General features: G+C 41.2%; 1 protein-coding gene across 1 annotated transcript; it reads right to left on the minus strand.

Moving 5' to 3' along the window:
• Positions 1-4901: 4901 nt before the first annotated feature.
• On the minus strand, positions 4902-10484 carry atxn1l (ataxin 1-like). The gene is made up of 3 exons (XM_026168623.2): positions 10347-10484; positions 7504-8696; positions 4902-6929 (listed from the first exon to the last, which is right to left on the minus strand). The coding sequence occupies exons 2-3, from the start codon at positions 8572-8574 to the stop codon at positions 5472-5474; spliced, it is 2529 nt and encodes an 842-aa protein (XP_026024408.2). The 5' UTR covers positions 8575-8696; positions 10347-10484; the 3' UTR covers positions 4902-5471.
• Between the last annotated feature and the right edge of the window lie 2212 nt (positions 10485-12696).

The raw sequence follows: 12696 nt of genomic DNA on the forward strand, positions 1-12696 counted from the left end.
TATATATATATATATTATATACCGTATAATCCTGAGAAGATCTTTTATATACTATTGTAGGTGTATAGAACCTACAATAAAGAAACTGAAGCCACCAGTTTCTCTAAAATAATAAATGCACAACAGGACTAAGAATCACAGCACACAAGTTGGATAATTGTTTATATTTATATTTGTATATATATTTATATATATATATATATTATATTGTGTTTACTTAACAAACATGATAAATGCAATGTCTCCAAGTTAGCTGTAACAATAAAAATACAATATCTTTGTGTCCTTAAAGTACATAGAATTAAAACAGCAAAACAAATCAAAACAAACAAACAAAAAAACCGCTCTAAGTAGTTCACAGAGAGGTACAAATATACAGTACAAATCTATTTTATTCAAAAAGGATACAAATAAAAACGCAACAAAATAGAGATAGTAATGCTTTGTTAAAGTCAGGTAGGTGTAGGATATTCTAAGGGAGCACTTTGGGTCGACAACTCTAAGGCTTCTGATTAAGATCAATACATATTGGTACGGCCATACGATATTAAAACTCACTATACAAAGTTCATACAACCTGGATTATACTTGAGGATTGAATGTTACATTTACATAATTGCATATATTTTTGCAGATTTAGGCATTTAAAAAGATGCTGTTTTTTGTTTTGTTTTTAGTTATGCGTCACATAAAAAGCAGTGTCACCGTGTGCAGAAGGAAAAAAAAATAGTACAAAGTCATATCTGAAAATACACAGACTTTTTAAAACTTTTAACCGTTCTCATTTCTCCTGATTTAATTCGACATCAGCGGCACCAAAACCGTCCTAAATTCACCTTTGCAATACTGGATCAACAGGAAGTAGTTCACATAGAAATCCCATCGAGCAACGCCACAAAACATTGAAGAGAAAAAAAAATAGTCACATTACCACCGATAGAAAAGTTTTGGCTTTATGCAGCCTTTCTCACTTATCCAAACCCGCCTCTGCTGTTCAGACTGTCAGAGCACAAAACACCAAACACCACCCATTAATTTCTAAGGAGGAAAGAAAAAAAAAAAACCCTACAAATTCTGTGCAACAACAATAAAAACAACTGTGCATCTGTCTATGCATGTGAGGAATTAATAGATTGCCCTCCTTTTGCTGTCTTGTGTACAAAAAAAGTGCAGAGAAAAGCCTCCTTTCCATTCCCACATACTGGAAAAAAAAAAATAAAGGATCTGAATGTTAAATATGAGCCTAAAGAATCTATTAAAAACGGAATAAGAAATGTGTTTAAAAAGAAAAATGAAACCAAACCAAAACGTTGCAGAGTTCATGTCCCAAAGAAAGCCCACAGTCAACCTTTGAGACATCGAAATATGAATGTTTGTCATTTCTGATTCACTCTTATTCAACCTGAAACTGGGACGCTGAGCCTACCTGGAGCATCGTTTCAATTTCACATATTGTACAAAGCAGAATTTAAGGCATTAACGACAAGCATCATCGAAGCTATCTATACAAAAAATACAGCTATCTACAGAAACGCACAACCTGTGATTTCTCCGTGATTTTTTTGTGTGCTTTACATTTTGAAACTCTTCAAACTACCAACAGATTTCAAACACTGTAAAGGAGGACATTTAGTGCAATTACTTACAGCAACAGACGATCAGTGATGTGGATCATTAGACATCTTTATTTGAGTGGATACTTCCCAAAAGCAGAGGGGGAAAAGAAAAAAGTCACAGGTGGCACTGCTCGCACCATTTAAATGTCGTCAATTGAATCCTGACCTTACACATAATGCAGAAGCAGCAATCGCGCCATGGTAATGCAGGACGAATGCATTGCTATTTGGCAAAGTGTGTGGCGTCGCAGGACAATAAACATCGATGAGAATCACTGAGCATAAAATACAAAGTGGTAAAGCAAAACACTGCTTAGATTCCTATTAGAAGAGTAATTTAAAGCAAAAATCAGCGTGGAACGACTGCATCCGCCGACCTGCCCCGCTGCTTCAGAGTTAAGACAATGAAGGGTACAATACTGAGGTTACTGCATAGAGAAGACTACGTGAAATGTTTTCAGGTATTGTGTATATTGCTTACAGGATGAAAAACTCCAATCAGATGATCAGATATAAAAAAAAAAAAAAAGTCTGGGTTCACATGTTTGCTAGTTTGACTAACCTGTCCATATCAAGTTTGACAGTTATTAGTTGAAATCTTTCCTCCTGTCCACACCGGCTGTAAAAAGGTTCATTTCAGGCCTACACTGACATTTAAGTGGGATGTGAGGGCAGCAGGCGAAACAGAGACATCCAGACTTGGCTCTCCATGGCCAGCTCTTCTGGAAGGACAGTAAGGGTTTTCCGAGTAGGACACACCTGGACCTTACCAAGAATGCAGGAGACATCTTGACCACATGTCCGAACAACCTGAACTTCGTCCTTTCAGCGTCGATGAGTAGCAGCTCTACTCTGTGCCCTTTCTAAAAAACCAAACTCCTCACCCTGTCTCTAAAGGCTGAGCCCGAGCACTCTTTAGAAGACGCTCATCTCTACCGCGTGCACCCACAGTCTCACTCTTTCATCATTCTCCACAACTTGGCGTCTTCAGGAGTCTGACTTTCACAAATCACAATGTGTATCTCCAACAAGCATGATATGCGGGTGTTAGGATAACCATGATTTTTTTTTTTTTAAAGAAAGAAAAGAAATACTGGCATATTATTAATACACACTTGAAAATATCAAATAACTGTCTAACAGTTATAGTTACAGATTTTGTTTTCCACATCCCTACAATTGTTAATACTTTTTGGAAAGAAACTGCACACGCAATAAACTAAAGTATTATTTTTATAGATATGGCACGACTGTTATATTTTAAACGTCTAAAAGTTATTTTAATGTGCGACTTTGCCATATGACTCCTGAAGCCCAATATTACTATTCCACAACACTGCATTGAAAGACCGCTGTAGCTTTGAGAGGGAATCTTTATACAAGCAAGAATGGATAGGAGGAATAAGTAATATGTGTGCGTGAGAGAAAGAAAAATGTGAACCCATCCTTTAAAACTGCTCAGGCTCAATCTCATGACCCCTTCTATCTGCTGATAGAAGTTCAGTGAATCACGAGGATATAAGGGAAACACACAACAGTGTCTGGACCTCACAAACAAACTAGTCCATAACAGCACACATGACAATAACAACCACACAACTGATGCTGCTGTCAGAGCACGTCGAATTTAAAAGATACATGAAATATTCCTAAGTAACTTGCCAAAGGTAAGTCCAGATATCTATGGCAAAAGAAGTACTTTTTGATGGGAATGTCTGAATGAGGAATGTCGTCTGACTACGATTTTATGTATGGTCTAATTGCACTTATTTTTAATTACACCCTTTTTTGATTCTTTTTTTTTTCTCCTGTAAGAAAGACAAAAGGAAGAAACTGCAGCATTTATGTCGGCTAATTTGTAAACAGATTTAGAAACGCAAGTCAGTTTTTTTTCCTCTCGCCACAAAACCCCAACAACAATACTTTAAACCTATTCCCTTCATTAAAAAAATAAACTACTGTACTGTGATTCCTATTTAAAGGTCAGTATGAAATAAATGTGACATCTGCTATGTGCAACACAAGACAATCTTAGGAACCACTGGAATAAAGACAGCCTAGTATCAATGCAAAACGTACACTTTAAAAGGTAAAAAAAAGAAGTTGATGATGATTGTGATTTCATTAGAGCCGGGCATCTCTTGGATGTGCACTTCAGTAAATCCATTAAAAAAAAATTAAAAAATATCAGTGAAGTGAAAAATCCATGTTTGGACAATGACTTCTTGAGAAAGTTTCCAAAGGCTTTGTTTGTGCAGGATTGCTAAATTAATGAAAATGAGCATTAAAAAGAGTGCATCGCCTTTAAGAGTCAAGGGATGAGAGGGTGAGATCTCACACTGCACATTTATCGAGATTTACCACACCCCACAAGAAGTTCCTGGGAGAGGGCAATACGGATCAGTAAAGCCACATAGCATAAAAATAACTATTGCTTTAATCTGGTTACTGAGCAAGTCAAGTTTAGAACATCACGGCCCCACTCATATACACAAAAAACTACTACACCCTCCAACTCCGGACTCCTGGGCTGTAGGTGGCAGTGCAGCCAGCGAAGCAAAAAGGGAAACAACTTGCTGGCTCATTCCCACAGGTGGCTTTAGTGATGACCAGGCGGTGCCTCCTCCTTAATTACAAAGTTCACAAGAGAAAACTAAATTCCCCAGTCTGGTTGTGAAAGCTCTGAGGTAAAGTGAGGAGAGGAGGCCATGACTTTGGAAGGGAAATTAAATCATTTAACTAATGTAAAAGGTCATGCAACAAATTCCTATGAGCAAGGACTTGGTGACAGTAGCGAGAAGAAGCCTGACAATACCCAGCTGAGGGGCGTGGCCATCTGTCTCGACCAGTTTGGGTGATGAGGAAGTGAGGAGAGAAGTAAAATGATTCCCTACATGGGGGAAAGTTAATAGTGGAATGCGTGACATCGCTTATTATTTCTGTAAATCTACGTTGGGGCCATCAACCTAAATCTGAGAGTATGATGGTGAATGGCTTTTGGAGAAGGAGAAATTGATTGCTGAACAAACAAGCTGATTGATTTATCGCTATTTCAGTGTAAGACAAGTGGGACATGCCACACTTGGCCTGAGACGAGATCTTTGCAGAAACGAGAGAGGGGAGAGAGTATCTCTGCTGACAGCAGAGGTTTCAGACTCCTGCAGGAGAAGCATAATGTAACATACACTGATGAAAGCATCAACAGTGCCAACATCACCAAAGGAGCTGCTGATGTCTGCAATTCTACTCTATTTTTTTTTTTTTTTTTTGGGGGGGGGCGGGTGCTTTTCATAGAAATAGGATCTTAGCAGTGAAGCAGATTAAAGATCCCTGGCGGTGATCTTTTTAATAGATCACGACTTGCAGGGTTGGTAGTTTCACTGCGATACACGTATATTATTTTTCTGTAGTCTGTGTTCTTCTGAAGAGACGGTCTGGTCAAAAAGGAAGCTAGAGTGATTTGAATGCAATGGAAACCTCCAAGTATGGTTAAGAGGAAGTGGAGACGGAGGAGGGAGGGAGGAAGAGAAATGCAGCGTATAAGGACTCTATGGTAGGCATTTCTTCAGCTACATACTTTCTGCTCCACTTTTCATGCCCCCCCCCCGCCCCGTCGCCATGAACTCAGCTGGCTAGAGACCGAAAGGTCTGCATCTTTTGGCTGAGTGGCATTCGAACAAAATCAAACTTCTCACCAGACAGACAAGGATCTGGTCATTTTTTTGTATATTTTAGGTGTGCAAAATCTCAAACATTCTGAGGATACATTCACACTCTTTTTTTCCCTCTTTCTCTCCTTGTCAGACTCATTCTTACTTGTGGCAGTCTCATCTATAGTTGCTACCAAATGTGATGCTACTTCCCTGCATTAGAGCGCCCCTCAATGGACAGTTTGACCTCCTGTGGGATGAAAGAAGGCCTTGTGTGGCTGGAGCTGATTATCTGAGGGCGTGGCCCTTCGTCTCCCTTCATACTGTATCTTCGGAGGCCAGGCGAGGACCAGCGTCTCTGTGAGGCACCTACTGCAGCCTGCATTGCTCCCATCCCTGCCTCTGCAAAAGCAGAGCCTTCTGTGTGCAAGTGGTAACTGCTCTGGCTCCTTGGATGCTCTCCTGAGGTCCTACTTGGTCTGATGGGCGACTCAGTGCGGCCTACAGCCCCGAGCTGTGTGGCTTCCTCTTTATCGGCCAAATCTTTCTCTCCATCCTTCTGTCTTTCTCTGTGAATGCGGTCCAACCTGAAATGAGATGGTGGCCGTGACTGCTGAGGGGCTGGAGGCCCCATTAGCTGGTGACCAGGTCCTGATATAGCATTGGCTTTGCTTATAGTCCTGGACAGGTTCTGTTGTTGTTGCGTTTGTGAATGATGGTGCTGTGGTTGCTTCTGTTGTTGTGGAGGAAGCGGTGGCTGCTGCTGCTGCTGCTGCAGGGTGATGGACACACACATGTCACCAACTTGTAGATGATGGCAGGCCAAGCCGTAGAGCTGGGCCGTGCGTTCGGGGCTGCAAGATGACCATCCCTGGCCAAAGACAAAGAAGGGGTGCTCCGGGGGCACGTCGATGGTCACTTTGCTCTGCTGCTCCCCCACAGTAAAATGAAGTGAAACCAGGCCGGGTCTCTGCTGGCTGGCGCGGATGTCCATCACCAAGCTTGAGTCGATTTTAAGCCCTCCGCTCACTTCGGCGCTACGCACAAAATCCTGAGTCTGCAGGTCCTCCACACGCTTCAGCTCCCCAGTAGCCAGCTGAATAATTGCCCCCTTCATGAAGTGCGATGGGTTGCAAGAAGCCGGTGCGGGAGCAAGGCTTGAAGTTAAGGCCTGAGTCGCATCTGCTGTAGGCTGGACTGGAGGCTGCGGGAGAGGCTGCTGCTGAGCTGTGATTGGCTCCACCCTTTCAGAGAGGCACACTCTGGCTGAAGAATCAGAGGCTTTAAAGCTTGGGCTAGGGGAGGCCAGTGTGGTAGAGGCATGGCTGGCTGAGGCATCATTAGCCTGTCCCGGGTAGTGTTGCTGTGGTTGCTGATGCGGATGACACTCCAAGGGAATAAGTACCGGTTGCCCATTGGCAAGCATGACAGCGTGGCCTGGCTGTCCTGCTTGCTGCTGGAGGGCGGTGACTCTGTGATCACTGTAACTCGCGTTCTGCGCCGCATACGCCGTTCGGCTGGAAATTACACCTGGACTCTCTCCGTGGACATCTCTGGCTCTGTGGCCACCCTGAGAGAGGTTCAAGGGAGCAAAGGAGACCTCTTTCCGTGCTCCGATACCACTTTGGTTAGAGGAAACCAAACGCCCAACCACCTGCTGCACCTGAGAGTTGAATAAATAAATGAGTAGTTATTTGAACAACTTAATTTCACAGAACAACTTAAAAATGGCTTTTGGTACGCTTCCTCACAGCAGCCTGAAGAAACCAAATGTGTAAAATATGAGTGGCTTTTAATTATTGAGTTCCTAAATCTTCAACCTCTCCAACAAGAGATTTCAGGCCAGACAACAACCACAAAATTATTATTTTTTAACTGATGTCAGAAAAGACAGACACCATAGAGCTCCCTCTGACTTCTTTTACAGAAAGGCTGTAAAATGGTTTGATCTGCATGGACATCATTTCTAGACCCTTCAAGTGTTGGTCATGCTCTGCTTGCCATGTTCAAATGTGAGATTTTCTTTGCATCAGGTGACGCTTCCCTTCAGTGTACATGTAAAACACAAAACTTAAGCTGTAACATGGAACAATGTCACACACCGTCTTATATCACTCCTGGCTCTTCTTATTTAACTGTTAACTTTGGTTTATTCTTTGTGCATTAACTTGTAAAGAGGCATTAAATCACCATTTCACTGTTAGAGGGTACGTTAGAAAGCCATCAGTGTGTCTCACCTCCAGGTCACTGTCCGGAGTGCTGCGCTGACCAGGAGAACTTCTCTCTTCCAGTCTTCGGTTCTGCAGGACTTTGTCTTGGCTGTGCTCCTGTGATGCTGAGCTGGATGCAACCTGTAGTAGACGTGCATTTCTGGCAGTGTAGACCGAGTCTGGTACAACCTCTCTGGCTCCCTGCTCTTTGTCCCCTCCATTCACCTCCAATTCATTCTCCTGCTGGGAACTGTGGCAGTCTCTGACAGCAGTGGCACCCCTTGCTCCCTGAGGGTGGCAGAAGATGGGCATCCCTCGGGAGCTAAGCTCTGTTGCAGGCAGGACTCCAACAGTACCAAGGTGCTGCTGGGCAGCTTGCTCTGAGGGCAGCATCAGTGGGACACCACTGGAAGCTGCAACTTTGGCAAAGGTATGAGCAGCCACCTGGGCCTGAGGAGGTGGAGAAACAACACCTTCTTGTATGACAGATGGGTAGGGAACAAGGTGGGACACAGCATGGGGCTGCGGGATGGTCCCTGAGGGAGAGATTAATGATCCTGGGACAAAACCAGGGGGGAGCGCGTAAGGTACTGCTGCATAAGGGGAACTGACAAACTGGAGAGAAGAATGAGGGATCTGTGCATAACCAAGAGGGGGATAGGGAATGCCAGGATGATGCTGCAGGAGGGGAGAGTGTACAGTATAGGCTGGAGAAATGTGGCTTAACACTGGGTGTAAACTGGTAGGTGAGTAGGTAGCAGATGGAAGGGCCACTTTGTAGAGCATACTGTACTGGTCAACGGGCACTGCCGGTATGCTGTCAGAATTATCCACTCCATAATGAAGCCCTGGCTGAGCTCGCAGCCACTCTCCAGAGGGGGTCCCTCCCTGAGTTTCACTGCTGGCTCCACAATTCTGGATGGAAACCACTTCCTCTTCTGCAATACCACCAGCAGCACTGCCAGCTCCGCTGTTAGCCCCTCCGACTGGAACCCCACCTCCCACTGTCCCTCCAGCTCCACTGCTGCTGTTACTTATTGGGAGATCCCTTTTCTTAGGAGGCAGGCACTCCTGATTACGCTCCTGAGCTGGTTTCATTGCTATCCTCAGACAAAGCCAGTAGCTTTATTGTACTGCACAGGAACTGAAACTTGCAAGCCAGTCAGCCCGCACAGGAACCAGTTCTGAAATCACCTGGTTCACCTCATCTACCAAACTACCTGAAAAGAAAAATACAATAAAATAAGACACATAATACTGTCTCATTGCATCAGTGCTTAAAACTTTGATTTTTAGGCTTTATGGTCGGCCACAAGTTGTGTTAGTTTACCCTCAACCACAGAAAGAAAGCACTAAAGCAAACCTCTTATGGTTTCCTTTTTTTGGTCATTCATATATACTAGTAAAGTCACAATGTGCATATTAAACACAACCAGGTTAGGGTATTTGCTGTGGCAATGGCAATTTTATTTATATAGCACATTTATTATATGCAAACTCAATGTGCTCAACACAGAAGACAAAAAATAAATAAATAAAATCCCAGTACAGGTTTGCAATGCATTCAGGAAGTAAAAACGGCAAAATATGATAAAACAATGTCTGAATAAAAAGTTTTTGAGCCTGTTTTTGAATGTATGCGTAATTGTACTTGATCTCAGGTGAAAGAAAAGGATCAGTTTGAGTACAACCAAAAAAAATCTCAGGCTTCAGACTACCCAAAACTCTTGATTTCAAACAGATTTTTCTGCTCTTATCTCTGTTTGACAAGTTCAGTTAGCATAACTTTGAATTATTCAAAGTTACTGTAGTAGAATCGTAAAAGAAAATATGGAGCTAGAAATGGGCAAAAATTAGTCCACTTTGAAAGGTACAGCTAAGCTGATCTAAGAGCAGAATTTTGTTAATCATCTTTGATCATGTCTATCTGTAGAAGCAAAAATAAACCATTTGACTGGGAAAACAAACCCTTAAGCTGCTTGACATATATATACATACATAGTACTAATACATGAATACTCATTACTGTTTATTACACACAGACAAAATGTAATTTAATGCCCCATTTTCAAAAATTTAGCATTTTTTTATATTAACTACTTTTTACAGTCACATTTTAATACAATAAAACCACTGCAATTAAGTGCAATACATCCAATTCACACACTCCCTGCCCCCCTCCAGTAAACATTCAAGCTGTTCCATGTCTACTTGAGTAGTAATAGAGTTGGAAATATAACTGTTGCAATGCATATCAGCTTGTTTACTATACAAACACAACCCCATTCTAAAGAGATTAAAACATGCTGACAGATTTTTTTGGACAGCTCCTAAAAGGCACATTTGCTAATTTAGCACACACTTAATTTGAAAAAGCTTATATTTAAAAATAAATAAATAAATCAAAGTCCAGAATCCAGACTTCTTTCAGCATGACTATACGGGAAACAATGTGAATTTTCATCTAGAAACATCTCTTCAACTAATGCTGTAACAAGTCAAGAGTTTTCTTCCTGTTATCGCTACACTCCAGGGAAATTTGTTTACCGTTAGCTGACTTAGCTAAAGTTAGCTAGCTACTAGAATTCCTACTTTTAAGGAGAAAGAAGTGACAGTGTGACACTTCGCAGTGCAACACCAAGCGTAGCCGACGAGTTTAAATGGTAGCTAATGTTATACGAGGCCACGACGCCTATCGCTATAATTTATCACTGTGCATCAGCCCAGAGGTTCAGGCTAGTTAGCCCCACGGCTAAAGCTAAATGAACTGACTCCAGCCCTGCTCGACTCACATCAGCTCATAACTACGATGGCAGCGCGCGGGGAGCCTCTAATAAACGCCCGTGCTTCGTCTCGACCTGCACACATACCTCCAAATGTCATCGCGAACAGGAGTTTCTTTATTAAAAAGTTGATATTCGGAGGGGACAATTGAAGTAATCAAGGCTCAGGAGTCGAGCCCATTTCGAAGGCCAGCAGAGGCGCTCAACAATGACGTCACTACGTTTACTCCCTTAGATTAGGCGTGCACTACTACCAGCAGAACGAAGTTTTTATCCTACTTGCACATGAAAAATATAATATTACTTTTAATGCTGCGCGAACAGATACTCACAATTGCTTTTCTGGCAGATTTTTTCCAGTTTTTTCAAAATAACAGCAATAACACAACACATCAAAGCCAAAAAACATGGCGTTCATTCACTTTATTGCACATATAGATATTAGTATCAGTTATTTTCATTTCATTTTGTTTGCTATTGCTTTGTTTTGATCAGTGTCTGCCTTAGCTTTAGTTTTTACAGAGATATGACTGAAGTTATATTGTTATATTATAAGGGGTACAATCTGACAGGGTCAAAACAGGTATAGTATACAATATACTATTTTATCTACAGTCATATAGACATCCCAATCTCAGTAAACATGTGAATCAATTCCAGCCATTTTTCACAGATGTGATCAAATTGAGAAAAACTAAATACATTTCCTGCATGCTGGTGTGTCTTATTTCAGTCATTTATATAAATACATGTTTTTGTAACATCTAGTTTTTGGGATTTTCAGTTTTTTTCATACCCACTTACTATTTAATTTGGGTGTCGTGAACTCTAATAACCTCGGTATAAATTAATTAAATGTACAATACGAAGTGTCACACAGCAGGGGGAGCTGAAGACATGCACCAAATAGAATTTACAATTGGGTAGTAACTTCATATTTTCTGTAGCATCAGAAACCCTCCATTAATTTTAGTCATTTTTATAGCCTATGTATATTAATAGTTAAATGCTTATGCTTCATACGTTTGTTTTGGTACCTTTAATCATTTGATGCAGTAAAATAGCCGTTTCATTTCAAAAACAGTAGCAGTACATAATCCTGTTGTCCTGAAATGACGATCTGCAGTTTTTTTTTGTGTCATCTCCTCTGCAGATGCTGATTTGACTGAAAAAAAAATATGAACAAAGGCTTTGCTTTTACATGAAAAGAGCAAATTCTCTGAACTGACAAACAGCGAACATGGAGGTTCTGAAAACCAGAAAGTGTTGCCTTGTTGATAATCCACCTTTGAGTTAAACAAAAGGCATGTGACTGTAGAGTAAAAATATGCAGGTGTGTCCACATTGGCTGGAAACATCTGAAAGGTGCCAGCCCCAGCACAAGGCCTTTACAGACTCTAAGAAGAAATGTTTTTCAGACATTTCTTCAAAGGTAAAGCTCACACGCAAGCGGTGATATTTCCAGTTCCCTTACATTGCACACAGCTGACTTACCGTGGCATCTGTCAGTGAGATGATACAGTGGAGCAGAACTCTTGTTGATGCTGGTAGTTATACCAGTGTTTTTACTTCTATGAACTGAAAGAATGTATGCTCTATAAAAGCAAGCAAATTTGTATTTTCAAAAAAAGAAACTTTGTAACACACTAGCCTAAGCTCATCTTAGAAGTTTGTGTAATGTTTCAACAATCAGCCGACAGCCTGTAACAATGAAATCAGTAACAACAGTGCTACTTCAGGGCCCCTTTGATCCTGCACATCATGCAAAACTGACAACAATGTTGACTTTTTTTTGCTTCTTATCCTGCAAATTTTGTTTTTTTAGTAGTCAATGAGGGTATCTCATAAGATCCATTGGTTATCCATTGTTTTGGTTTTGTAGTGTGGTTGACTGATGTCCATCTAAAAGCAATTCTCATTACTCTGCAATCATCTAAAAGGTTCCAAGGCATGCATTTGGGATTTGTTTTCCAAGCTTTTTCCAAATTAACTTCAGTGGTCTCCTTTAGATAAAAAAATAAGGCTCAGAATCATCAGTCAAACCAGCTATTCGCCAGGTTATACTTCTATCAACAAGTTTGATTTTGCAGATATTCTCTAAGAAATTCCATGATGATTATAAGTTCTCTGACTATCTCCTACCACAACTCCGGGTCCAGACAACATTACTGAACAAAAAAACCCATCTGAGAAAAGTTCTGGAGCTGCGTAACAGCAGCATTAGTGACACTAAACTAACCACTACTGCACCTCACCTGTTGTAATCAGCAATTTTATTCTGAGCCACTGGAATGGTTTGTTTTCCTCATTTTGCATTAATGGATTTTTTCCCCATGAATATCAACTTGGTAATTTTCATGCCACAACAAATACTTTCAAATTAGCTGTGATAAAGACATTATTGTCATGAACATGTCATAGAAAAGCCAGAACACAG

Source organism: Astatotilapia calliptera, chromosome 1 (assembly GCF_964374335.1).
Source record: "Astatotilapia calliptera chromosome 1, fAstCal68.1, whole genome shotgun sequence".
NCBI lineage: Eukaryota > Metazoa > Chordata > Actinopteri > Cichliformes > Cichlidae > Astatotilapia > Astatotilapia calliptera.